This window comes from Capricornis sumatraensis, chromosome 8, assembly GCF_032405125.1.
Source record: "Capricornis sumatraensis isolate serow.1 chromosome 8, serow.2, whole genome shotgun sequence".
In the NCBI taxonomy this organism is placed as follows: domain Eukaryota; kingdom Metazoa; phylum Chordata; class Mammalia; order Artiodactyla; family Bovidae; genus Capricornis; species Capricornis sumatraensis.
The window spans coordinates 90,294,629-90,308,727 of NC_091076.1; the positions used below are offsets into that span (position 1 = coordinate 90,294,629).

The following is a 14,099-nucleotide window of genomic DNA, read 5'->3' on the forward strand; positions in this document are numbered from 1 at the left end:
TGTGCAGTCTGAGGTGGAACATTTAAATTACTGGCAGCACACAGACGCGTTGAGTTTGAGCCTAATGCATAAAGCCCTTTCGAAATATCAAGGCAGATACATAAAACACTGTTCTACCAGGAACTGGGGATTCTTGCCTCTGCTAGAAATGTTCTCACAACTGACTCTTAATTTGTAAATAGGCTCCATGAAGTGGTCCCTGGAAGCAGCATCTATTTTTCCTAACACAGTTACTTTCAAAGGAGAGAAAAAATAAGGCTCTGTAAGCAGCAGCAGGGGCCAGTCTGTGTGCTCACTCGGGGGCAAGATCAAGATACCTTCCTGTTTTTTGTTCCTCCCCTTCACAACTCACAACTCAGTGGTTAAAGGAAAAGCTATACTACCATTTTCACACCAAAGAAATGTGAAACATATATTCATAAACACATACGCTTCTGCTCAATACCCATACATCAAGAGGTTAAAAAAAAAATTGTGGTTACTACACAATCACATAAATTTAAAGCTGGAAAAGATCTTCAGAGAACATCAAAATCCAATCCAACCCCTAATTCTATGGTTGAGGAAACTTAGTTTTAAGAGTTACATGATTTGCCCAAAGTCATTCCGCTAATTAGTGGCAAACATGGAATTCAGCTAACAGATTGTGTGACCCCTATTCCAGTGCTAATTTTACAATTATCACAGCACTTTTCCTTGACAGCATGTCTCCCATAATTAATGAGAAAGATGGCCAACACATCTGCAGAACCAAGAGCAAATTTTCAGGAAACTGTGGAATACAACAGCTCCATTTAAAATGTGTGTGGGGGAGGTGGTGGAGTCCCCAACCTGCCTGATGGAGGAGAGCCTGCCAGCAGAGGGGCTCTCTCCTCATCCATTCTGAAGCTCAGCTCTGATCGTGGTGTTTAGCCTTGATTCCTTCCTGTGGGGTGGGGGAGACTAAGTCATACTTTGGGTATGATTCTTTGTTTTTTTTGTTGTTTTTTTGTCAAAAGTCATTGGCAAGTTTGCTTTGGATTTGTACACCAATACTCCAAGAAGGAGATGAAAAACTTCCAGGTGGGTTGTTCCTCCCTCCCTCCATCCCTGGTGATGCTGCTGAATCATTCCCCCTTCAGAACCATGCCTGCCAATCTCCATCATAGGAAAAGGATGCCATCATCCAAGCAGACAACCTCCTGGAGTTCCAATGACGGTCTAAGTTTAAACCACCGGTTCTTCTGATACAGAGTTTCTTCTGTGCATGGTTTAACCCAAAGCAACTTTAATGGGACAGGGGAGGATAAAAAGTAGAAGCAGAAGTATCATCGGATAACTTGGGTTTTTTCGCTTGTGTGATAAGAGGTGGATCTGATGCTTGGAGAGTAGGGGCTTTTGGTAGCTTATTTTATGGCTGCTCTTTTCCTTATTGTTAGACTCTAATTTGGGATGGAGAGTTCATATTCTAACCCTTCAAACTTGTGTGAAGTGCACATGGGCCAGGTTTCCCAGCAAGGTTAGCTGGTCAACAGTTCTTCTCTGTGGACCCGAGCATAGGACTATGAGGCTTCTCCACATATGGCCAATGTATTTAGAAAACAATGTCTCACACAGCACAACCAAGGGACTCTTCTGATTGGCAACAGACTCCAAAGAATGCCTGTCTATTGCTACAAAAGATTATGACCAAATATTTCACTGGCTTTTAAATATAAAATCCATTGGCTTTTAAATTTCCCTGATGGGAAAACACAGGTCTCACAAAAGTAGTAACAAGATATATCTGCAAATGATTTCTGAATGCGGACAGCATTTCTCTGCTGCCCACACGAACGTGATCCTTTGGACACTAAAATGTTGTGGAAAGGGGTTTGGAACTGAGTTTGAGAGTGACTTGTTAGGTGAGTGGCATTATCAGTTTTTTAAGAATGACATGGAATGATCAGGTGACGGTCGTCTCTGGGCCTGGGTGTTCACTTCAGCATGGCTCTGTGCTCTCCTCTGGCTATATGAGATGAGAACTCATAACGATCATGGCTTCGATATCCACACATGTTACACTCAAAGGGGTCACGAAAGCCATGGCAACCCATGTGAATAGTGAACATCACGTAATCCAGGAAAAGGACTCGGCAGTGGTCACACCGGTACACATCCGTCACCTCCCCTTCTTTGCTGATCACTTTGATGGAGTCTCTTGGGCAGATGGGTGGGGGCTTGAGGAGTTCATAAGAGCGGGGGCCCTCCTTCAGAAGTGGCATCCCATTGCGGGCCCGAGGAGGGACCATGGGGTTTTGCTGGTAGATGTGATTCTGGCGTTCCTCGTGGTTGCTGTCAGTGTCCGTGGAGTCGTGGCCACTGTTGGTGGGGGACAGACCTCTTTCAGAAGGCAGGCTCTTCTCTGGCAGGTGGATGTTCTTCTTTTCCAGCTCCTGGGAGGCACCATTTGGCATCTCGGCACGGGTGAGGGCTATGGGGTACATGCTGCTGATAACCGGGACCATTTCTGAGGTGGGAGCAGGTGGTGTCTGGACCAAGGGGCGCAGGGCTTCGGCCCCAAGATAGCTGATGGCGTTATTGATGGCCTGGTCCATCATTCGGGTCTGGATCATCTCGCTCTCCTTCTCGTACATGTAGCTAGGATTATAGCTGACATCAAAGCAGTGGCGCTTCTCACCTACAACAAGGGAAAGAAACAGTGACAAAAGGAACAACACAAAGGCACAGAGTTTTTAGAATGATTTTTCTGGAGTCCTTGAGAAATGAGGAAGGACAAGCTGCCTGCTTAAGAACACTCAGCCCAGGCGAAATGGTCCTGCACGGTGCTGAAGTCTCATGGGACAGTGGTTGACAGCACATGTTTGGACAGTCAAAATAACTGAAACCAGCAGGCAAGAGGGAGTCAGAGATGTCACTAAGTTTAGGCTACAATGTGAGTTGTTTCCACTGCTCATGTCAGAGGGGAACCCTGGAGAAAAGAAGCAAGAGAACATTAGGAGGGGGTTTAGGAGGGGGCGGGGAGTTGCCAGTGTCAGGAGCGTGGGGGCTTCTGCATCTCTACTGTTCGTGAACTCTGAAGATGCAGTCCATTCCTGAACTCTTAGTTTGCTTGTCCTTTTCTGCTTGTAATACGAGGGAGCTAGGGGGCCGGATGTGCTGCAAAAAGTGGGGATGCTCTGCCCTCGGCAGTTTTTTAAATAGCTGCAGAGGCAGAAAAAATAGCCCCCAAAACTCCAACTTACCACTCCTGAAACACATCGGTCATTAGATGGACTGAGATTTAAATAAAAGCGCTTCAAAGGCAGGGAGTTTTAGAAAGGCTCTCTTGATGAAAGATCATGATGTTTGTCCTCATCAAGTGTGTTATTCTTCTTTTGTTTGAAAAGATGTGTCATTGATACATATGTGATCATTAGGACTTATCTCACACTTAACTGAAAAATTTATTTGTGGTCACCCTCTCCTACTTCTCAGGTCAAACTGCTGAGAAATTTTAAAAACAGAGTTTAGCCACCTTCAGGGCGTGTGGGTGTTCTGTGTTAGAAAACAGGCTCTGGCCACAGGGAAGGCAGAAGCTGGGTCTGCAGTGATGGCAGGCGTGCTCAATGGTGAGTGGCTGGTGGAGGCACAAGAAAGTGGGGAAGACGTGTCAAGGGTTGAAAGTGAGGCCAAGGTCACTCCTGATGCTTTTTCATTCTGTAGACACTGGATTCTGAGAGATTTGGTAAATGATAACCTGTCTTCCCTAACATTTCCGAAGCATGTTATGCTTGTTCCAAAACTTGTCACTGCCACACAGTAAAGGCTTCAGGGAGGAAAAAACACAAAAAGACAAAAAGGATTGAAAGAACCAGTTTCTGTTCTTGAGGACTCTCCAACCTAGGGAGAGAGAAATAAGACTTGGATAGTTGGAACTGGGGAAAAATAAATGCTAAAAGTTTAGAAAGGGCTGCCTTGCTCTATAGAAGTTTTTATTCTAAATGCCATGTTTGAGGCATTTAAGCGGGGGTGGGGGAACATGTCTTCTGTAAAAAGGATTATAAGGCAAGGGCAGGGCAGTCTGGTACAAACTATTTAAATGTTAAAGGAATACAAAAACTTCAGGAGTACTTTCGGAAGGGAAAGTATTCTTGGGAAATCTAAATTTTGAGAAGGGTCTTGATGAACTGGTTGGATTTAGATTTTCAGAGATGCAGAAGAGACATCCTAATTGAGACATGAGCATGAATCAAGACAGACACGAGGGACCAGCCAAGCTATGAGCAGGGAGGAATGAGAGTCTGGATACAGCAGTATCAGGAAGTATGGAATAAAGGATTTCTTAGACTCCACTTATCCCTCCACACTGTGCAGCAGCAACACCCCAGGGCAGAGCAGAAGCTTCGAGCAAGAGCTAGACGGCGTGGATTGGATGCTGCCTCCTCATCACCAGTGGTGTGAGCTTGGGTAAGTTCCTTAACCTGTCTGTGGCTCCGTGTCCTGATGTAAAATGGGGATAATAATTGCATCTACCTTAACTAGTAAGAGCTTAGAATAGTACCTGGCACACTGAAAGCACTTGGTAGACATTAGGGTTTTGGTTTTTTTTTTTGGTTTGAATCGGCTTGCATTTTCTTTCTTTCCTTTTTTGCTAAAAGAAATTTGTTTTTTTTAAGGAAACTTTATATCACCAACATAAATGGAAAACCAGAGTCACGTGCCACAAATAGAAGGTAACTATGAAAAATAAAGACAACGAAACACAGCAATTTATTAAAGTTTGATCAGATACTGTAAGTACCTGTAGACAAAGATCCCCTCTTTCTTTGCTAAAAATAGAGTTTACGAGTGTGCGATTAGTGCTGAAGACAGCTAACATCTAATAAAGTCAAAATCTTTCTCCTTGGTATAATCAGGAAGATTCAAAGAGAACTAAAAAGAAAACAATTTTCTAGCCATGTAGATCAAGGTTTTCAAATGCCCCGTGAGCCTCCCAGCCTTTTGCCTCCAACATTTTGGGGAATGTTGAAAAAAGGTAACATGGTGGGACCAAATGATGCCCACTCTGAACAATCAACAAACAGTAGGGCTTAGATCTGGACAATGGCAAACCTCTTATGCTCTGGAGCAAGAGAGGCTTGCGGTCAGAATGTTATTTTAAGGATATTAATGTAACAGCAACGTGTAAGGTGGACCAGAACAGTGAGAAGTTGGAGACAGAAAGACTTGCTAAAAGACCTAATCAGATGGATTTGTCCTGCATCCCCACTACCTAAGGCCAACTTGACAGCTTCCAGACAAATACCTGAGAGAAAAAATATGTTAAGAAAATCACCATGCCTTAACTACTCAATAAAAAGGAATAGAAAAAGACCTTTGCCAAAGTAATCAATAGTTCTTTCAAGTGCCAGACTGGCTGTCTCTCTGATCAGAGCTGTTTGGAAGAATGAGACTGGAATACGAAAGCTGGCTTAAGTCACAAATATTCATTCCCCTGAAAGTGACACAGAAATGATGAACTTTGGTTTCCTGGCCTTTTCAACGTTACTGATGATTTTTCAGTGAGCTAACTCTACTCAGTTCCTCCAAATACCAGGAATCTCTGGAAGTCTTTTTTATCTTTTCGCCTATCAGAGAGGCTCCAAAAAGTTTCCTAGGTGGGGCAGGCACATCCCAACCTCTGCTTTTATTCTTTCTCCCAAGAGTTTGTTTCGCCTACTTAGGCCAACGATTTCACAGTCTCTACCACCTGCAGCACATGTCAGAAAACAGCTGAGTGCTAAGGTTGTAAGAGGCAAAACAGCAAGAGGAAAATCAGCTCTGGATGTGGAAATATGTGACTGAGTTCTGTGGTTAACGCAGACCATTGTTCATTTTTAAGAAGATGGGAGAGCCTCAGATCTTCACGTGCACGCAACCTGCCCTCATCAGATCCCCTCATCTCTGAGTTACGGTAACTTGAGTAGTGCAGATGATTATCAGTCACCTGTAGACACGATGACTCAATGTGTATGAAACTCAGGAGGGGTAAGCTACAGTAATTGAAAAGCCAGCAGCTCACGTTTCTTTAGTAACACACTCATAAAAAAGGTTAGTCAAACCACAAGAGTGTAACTGCTCCCAAACCTGCTCAGAGCCTCCAGTCCAGCTTCTAGTCAAAATCAAACCACACCTCTGCGTGATTAATGAGAGCAGCTTTGGGCTGAAGTGGAGGTTTTCTTCCAATGAGAATACAAATGGCAACAACAAGTCCTAAGTTTAGAAACCCAGGCTGCCTCACTGGGCTGTTCCCTACCTGTGATTCCTTTTAAAGGTGTCAATCCCTACTGCCTAGGCTTCTGGTAACCCTGAACTGAGCATCTGCCCGTCCTGAGTTGTGGCAATGTGGTGAGGGCATATGGTTTTTGGCTGCTAAGTGCCAACCTGAAAGGACAGAATCATAGCCTAGAGCTAAAAGGGACCTTAGCTGGGCATGTGGATTCAGATTTCTGCCTTGGGCATCCAGGGACAAGATCCACCCCTCTAATCTGTTTACGTCTCTACTTCACAGTACCAAGCACTGGGCCTTATGTGTAAATACGAAGAAGAATAGCTACTATCTATTGAGTCCTACTATATACCCAGTGCTGTCCTAGGTACTTAGCCTATTAACTCATTTAACCTAAGATGAATTATCATCTCTTAGTCAGATGAAGGACTTAAGGCACAAACAAGTTGACTAATTCGCACAGGTTGCTCAGCTGGTAAATGGAGCTGTGATCCAAGGGCCCATGTATTTCAGTAAGTGTTTGAGCATTAACTGTTTCCTGGCTGCTACCTTACCCGTGTCTCAATCCCACCACCAGCAATGACTCTGGATTCTCTGCTGGGATGGTTCCCGTAAGCATAGAAAAGCAACTGTGCTTTGTTCTATATGGACCAGTACCATGCATTCAATAAAGACCTAGATGCGTAGAGTTGTCATGATGTCCGTAAGTGCATGACAGAGTACGGGCACATGTGAGCACTCAACAAGTGGCAGATCTATTATTATCATTGTTGTTAGCTTCATACCATGTTAGGAGCTTTGAAGAATACAAACTTAACTGCAATCCAACAGGAGATGTAGCATGTACACAATTTCATTACATATTAGTATCCTTAATACTATGCGGTGGAACAAAGTTTAGAGTAGCCAAGACAGCAGAGAGAGGAAAATACATACCACACCTCAAATATGCCAAATAACATGGGACAAATATTAATTTATTCTTCCTCTAAAGTCTGCTTGAAATCTGAGGTGGTGGAAGTGATGGTGATGGAGACAGTTATATATATCACGAAAAGCAGACTGTTAAACCCGCCTGGATTGCAGGGGGAGGGCAGAGAGAGGACTCAGGACAGTGTGGGAATGTAGCCCACGTGGAGGTTTAGGGCAGATGGGAGGGAGGGCATTCCAGACAGTGAGCATGGAAAGAATGATAACACAGAAGTGGGAGTAGTTCATTACGGCTGACTTAAAAGATTAGCTGGCTGAAATGATACATTTAGAAAAGACAACTTAGAGACAGATTGTGAAAGGCTCAGAGCGCCTGGGTGGTTTAGATTTTATTCTGATGAGAAGCCATTGAAAGATTTTTTTTGACGAGGAGGAGAAATGATTTTGACATTAGAAAAATAACAATTCTCATGTGATAATCATCACAACAGGGTAATGTGAAACACCAGGGTTTTCATTAAGGCTTTAAGCTTCTTCAAATCACTTAATTGTATCTGCTGATACCTTCATACCATTTCCCATGTGTATCATCACTTACTCTTACTCCAAGCACATATCCTCCCCCTAAAAAAGGGCAGGTAAGTAGGGTGAATGGAATATCTGATGATGGTGATGGCTTTGCTCTCACTCTAAGTGAGACTGAAGTGGCTAACACCTCTTCCAGAAGGAGGGGAACAGAGGGTAGGAAGCCACAGAACAAGAAGCAGGAAGGAGGAGAAAGAAAAGAAAGAGCTGTGGGGGTGGCGGTGAGGAAAACTGAGCTGGAGACCACGTTCGGTTGCTGCAGAAGCTTTTGTCCTCTGTGAGTCACCATGAAGTGCTATTTGGTTGTCATCTGCCCTGATGGAGTCACCACAGCTCTTTTCTCAAGAAAACACACCCTTAAGAGAGAATGACTGGCCTTCAGGAATTTTTCTTCCACCAGCTTTCAGTGACTAGATCCTCCCCTTTTCAAAGCCCCCGTGTAGCGCACATGACATGTACAGCTCTGGGTGACTTTCTGAGGAAGGCAGGCCTTGGACCGCAGCATATTACAGACCCAGGCTCTGGCCCTGCTCTGTCACCTACTAGCTGCTTCTCTCCATCTTTCCCATCCCCCTTCCTCCCTTAATGAACAACAAACTTCACCTACTGGTTCCTAATATTCCTTCAAGTTCAAAAAGGCTATGACTTTGGATGCTTATAGGATTAGGGATTTCGGCCCTTTGGGAAGGGACGGGAGAAGATACTTTTTGCTTTTAGAAATAGGCATTAAAACTGCTTCCTGTCACCCTGTTAACCAAAGCAGACAATTTCTCATTAGTTACTTCACAGGGAGAACCGACAGTGTTTGCTGAAGTGTCAAAACCTCACGACATGTTTACCGGGGGTGAGTGAGATCTTTTTTCATGTTCTTTTCAACGTGAAAACTTCCTTTAATAAAGTAATACATGAAATTTAAAAAAATAGGGAGATGCTATGGTAACCACTTTGGTCTGAATAACACATCTGTTTTTGGAGAAAGAATGAAAATCAGAAAAAGAAATATGCAGAAATGTAGTCATTTTTCTCCTCCCTCCAGGAGAGAAATCTGGCCTCTATTTTGAGCCAAGTATTTGAAGATGGCCTAGTTAGAAGTATAGTCAAGCAAGTCTGTAACCGGAGAAAAAGATTCAGAGAAAAGACAGTCCCTATGGGGGTTAGGTGCTAAAAGCAAGGTCTTCTTTGGAAAGAACAACTAAGAAGAATTATTTTGATGACGTAAAGATGCTGATTTCTAATGAATGTGTGTCAATTTATTTCCCATTTTATAGAAAGTGATACAACATTTCTTGGAGAATTTAGAAAAAGGTGATTCATTTTTCTCCTCCTTGGGTGATTTTCTCCTCCTTACTCTTCAACAGAGGCATGTTTTTGTGTTTCTAAATGCATTTAGACAATACAATCCATCCTGCTTCCTCCGTCATCTCTAATGGGTGAAAATGCTTTCTACAGGTAATTATCTCAAGCCTGTTAGGAAAGTAACAGGCTGATCTGATGGTATAATCTTCACCTTTACCCTCACAGTTCAAGAGGTCAGAGAAGCCAAGGCTGGTCTGGGAGCAGTGCAACCATCAGCCAGGATTAAAGGGAGTGACTCATTCTTCCTTCACATTTTACCCACTGCCATTTCCCTGGCAGCTGAATCCTTTCAGAAAATGGTGCCTTGGAGAGGAAATAGAGGAGAGAAAAGAGGGAGGGAAGATATTAGCTCCACAAGTCTTATATCACCACATCCTGAATACTGCATGGTGTCATAATGTTCCTTTAGTTCCCCTTTGAAATTATTCTTTTCTATCAAAAAGGTTGATTAAGTTAAGTGATTCAGAGAGTTTTAGTAAAAAAAAAATCTCTTAAGGTTCAGGGTATAAGCTAATGCTAGAAGATGAGAACAGTGCTAGGAACCAGACTATCACATACATGGCAGGACCTCTATAGACATTTGCATGATAAATGAATGGACAAAAAGAGTGGAAGAATTGGTAGTAATATTCTAAGTAAAATACGTAAATGTTGAACTAATGTAGATGTTTTACAGTTACTCAGGTTAAATGACACCTTTCTGAAGAAAACACCCTAAATTATATGATATGGTTTATAACATACAATAAACATATAATAACATATCATATCTACACAATCTTGAGAAAAAAGTTATCTGGAGTTATACATATTGACTTAAAGTGGTGCTCATAATTGCTGGCTTTTATACTTCATCTTACAGACTTACAGAATGATGGAGCTGGGAGGGACCTTCTCAATCATTTTATCACCTGTTCAGTCTATTCATTTCACAGATGAGTAAACAGAGGCACAGAAAGGTTATGTGATTTGTCTAAACACACACAGTTAAGAAATGACTGAACTGGAACCAGAACCTGGTCTTCTGGCTCCTAATCCAGTGCTCTTCCTACTGCACATTACCACAATTTACAAAAAAAAAAAAAAAAAAAATTCCCCCAGCTATTCAGGGCCCTAAAGTCCTGAAGTTGCTACCTCAGCTCAAATCAAGAACTAACTAGACTGGGTTTCCTGATGCCAGCAGAGAGAACATGATGGTTCAGAAGATGAGAGAAATCAGTACCTACCAGATCAGCATCCCTCCTGAGTCTGGAAATGGAAGAGTGAAAACCCTCTGGTCATAACGGTCTTAAACAAATGGAATGGATCCCTGATGCAATAAGCAAAATGGCATGGACTTGGACATACAAAACGTGTTTTTAAACCCATGAAAATACCAAAGCAACTTATTAAGTAGGGCTTTAGTTCAAGGACCGGTTTAAGGAAATTATATGAACTAAGTACCTTCTCTCATACTTTAATTCTCTTAGACCAACATGCATGGACCATAAGTGGATTGAAATTAAGTCACTTTACATTTTTTTCTTGCCCATTTCTTCCCATATTCCTCCACCTACATCAGCTGCAGCCATTTCTACAGTCAAAACATCCCCCAAATTACATTATACTCATGGCACAGAATAATAATTCAAGCTTCCTTTTGTACTCCAGACAGAACCTCTTTACACAAGTACAGCTCAAAAGATGTATGAGCAATATTTTAATATAATGTCTTGGTGTCATGACTCGTCCACTGTGCCTAAACTCCATATGGAGGTCACTGCATGTCCCCTGACACTTCCCTCAACGAGAGGGGAGTTGGTGATGAGGAAAGAGTCTCTAAATTGAAATGCACCAACTTTAGTCTGACACGATTTATTCTTACAGTAACTAAAAGGATACAAAAACTTCTCAGCCAATCAACATAAAATAAATAAGCATAAAGACCAAACTGGATAGCTTTGGAATATATGGGTTCCTTCAATATATCTCTATAATTCACATAAAATTAAAAAGCTAATTAGACCAGAATTTAGAAATTACCTATACCAGAATAAAATTTAATCAGATTGAAAAACCAGGCAGGTGCTTGATATCTGTAAAAGCTATTGAAAAGAATAAACACAAAATAACTGAAGTAAAAAATCAACAGTAGCAACAGCTTTGGAAAAACAGACTGACAGGTTTCTAAAATATTATTGGTGTTGAGGAAGGTCTATTTTTGTGTGATAACTATTTTTGTTCAATATCACCGACTTTCAATTTATAGCAAAACCGATACACTCAATTCAGCTGCCTAATCCACAAATACAAATCTATTTTAAATATCATAGTCACATTCAGGTAAACATCTGGGAGAGTTCAACAAAATATTTCTGCCATTTGGCAGTCCTAACACTTTAACGGACATAATTATTTCTTAGCCATCTCCTTGCTGTGTTTTTTGACAATGTGAAAACCAATGGTATAAAAATTAACTCCAGTAAGACAAGTGACTAAATCAAACCTTGTTATTTAAATCTATGCATTCTCAACCACATTCTTTTAAAACCAATTCTCAATCAAATTCAAGAAAATATAGCAATACATTTTAGAGCCTGAAAAAAGTTTGAGCATGATAAGGGAACCAACTTGTAAAATATAATTACAAAAGATTACAAAAATGCTATCTTGAACATCTTACTGGTGTAAATTGCACAAACTCTCTCATGCAACATATGTCATTCAAAATAAAGAGGAAGGAACAGCATTTCTAACACCAACTTCATTTAAGATACTGGATACCAAATACTCTCTTTAGTAGTGAAGATTTTTTAGTTAAAAATATTTTATTTTATTTGCTCTAGTTATCAAAGTGAATCCCAAAGAATAAAACTTGTAAATGGAAAAATCAGTTATCTTAACAGAGATTAAACTAGGAAAGGCCTGGGTAGTAAGCATCCTATGTTATCTCATTCAAACTATCTGCTAACAACAGCAGGAAAAAGGGTTGTATTCTTACCAATGAATTTCTGAGGCATTGAGCTTTTTCGCTTTGCCACATTGCTTGCTAATCTGTCCAGAACGAGAGCTCTTTCACTTCCCATCTCTGCTTTGATGTGTCTTGCCTCCACACTTGCTGGTTTGGAAAAATGAAAAAAGAAGAGGGAAGAGAACACGATGATAAATGGAGAGAAAAAGAAATACACTGGAAGGAAAACTGTCAGAGGTCTGATGCAAACTCTGTTGTTACCTGTTATTACTGCTCAGATTCTTGCTTGGGGTACCTGCTGTGGTCAGTGAAGCCAACACCAGGGCACATTCAAATCTTGCAGTCTTATGCTGACATGGGAAAGCCCGACCCATCCCCAACAAGTACCTTCATTAGCAAGAGGAAGTATTAAATAAACAGCCTGGACGTGGTTGGTTGCAAAAAGATAGATAGATGGAGATCTTCTAACCCCTGATCAGCCTTCTTTCTGATTCTGAGTAACTGCGTGTGACACCTGCAGACTGATATAATTCTTCTTAACAACTTTGAAAAAAAAAAAAAAAGGATGGTGCCCCAGATTTACTGCTCTGTTTATGTTAATAGCACTTTTGAAAATAGATACACTTACCGAGACAGCAAGAAATCTACTCAGTGATTTGTGTATTGAAATTCTGAGCGGTTTTTTCTTTTTCTTTTTCTTTTTTTTCCAGCATGCTCCTTTCAGTTCCTATCTTTTAAATTCTATTTTTCTGGTCTCGGCATTGTCTGTTTCTTATGCTCTTCACATTTCAAAACTGTCTCGGTTAAAATTTCCCTGAGCAACACTTCTGTCTTGAAATTATAGAGCAATTTGTATAATGGATCTTTATTATATTTCTAATGAAAAATGTGAATAAAAACTGACTAACAATATGGTCTGATTGTCAATCCACAAACAGAACTTCAGGTGGTATAGGTCTGTAGTTCTCAGACCTGCCTGAATATTAGAATCACCTGAAGAGCATATAAGACACACTTATGCCCAGGGCCCCTTTCAGATCAGTTAAATCAGGATCTCTGGTGTAGGGGCCTAGGAAACAGTATTTTTAAAGCTTTCCAGATGATTTTTAAGATGTAGCAAGAATTGAGAAGCACTGAAATAATATATAAATAGTGCCAACATAGAATCAAACTGGAATAAATGTAGTATAATTTAGTCTGGTACAGCATGTGGTACCCAATAAGAGTTTACATCTGAAGTTCAAAGAGACACCAGCTGCTCTAAATACAAGCCTTTAAATTTTAACACATGATGCTAGTCCAAGGCAGGGGGTCAGTAAACTTTTTCTATAAAGGGTCAGAGAGTATTTTAAACTTTGTGGGACACATACAGTCTCTGTTCCATACTCTTTGGTTCTCCCTTACACTTTACAAATGTTTAGCCCTAATGTGCACAAGTAAGTTGCTGACTGCATTTGGCCTGAGTGTCATAGTTATACACACCCCTGCCCTAAGCAAACACGTTGTGATGCTACAAACATTTCTCTGTTTTATCATAAGCATTTCCAGAGGTCCAAACTAAATGAAGTATCCATACACTCCCAATGTCTCTAAGGAAGAAGAAACTGAAGTCAGTTTAAGGGACTAGAGTAAAAAGCAAGTGATGAGTGCAGAATGGAATTTCCCACCCCCCTAAATATATACACAAATTTAGGAATTGTCGGTACTCATTCTGCAGTTAAAAGAGTTTACTGTATGAAGAGATTCTAGGGAGATGGTGAAGGACAGGGAAGTCTGGTGTGCTGGGGTCACAAAGAGTCGGACATGACTGAGCAACTGAACAACGACAATATACAGAAATAATGTTCCAAGTTTCATGGTCTCTGGGACATTCAGAACCACAAATGGACACACCCAGAGAGAAGAAAACTGGCCATCTCTGCAGTAAATGAAAGACAAAGAAAGACCTCAAGGGCAAGACTGTCAAGAATGGCCAGGGTGAGGGTTCAGAGCCAAATCAGAAAAAAAGAATTCAAAGTATTAAATAGTTTTCATTTTATTATTGGCACC

General features: G+C 41.2%; 1 protein-coding gene across 1 annotated transcript in view; it reads right to left on the reverse strand.

Annotated features, from left to right (window-relative positions):
• Nucleotides 1-1,955: 1,955 nt before the first annotated feature.
• The window catches only part of IKZF3 (IKAROS family zinc finger 3), a 63,349-nt gene continuing 51,205 nt past the window's right edge, over nt 1,956-14,099 (reverse strand). Inside the window, exons 3-4 of the mRNA XM_068977039.1 lie at nt 12,081-12,197; nt 1,956-2,659 (exon numbers count right to left, since the gene is read on the reverse strand). Of these exons, the coding sequence (XP_068833140.1) occupies nt 1,956-2,659; nt 12,081-12,165 (789 nt within the window). The 5' untranslated portion in view covers nt 12,166-12,197. The remainder of the gene's footprint in view (nt 2,660-12,080; nt 12,198-14,099) is intronic.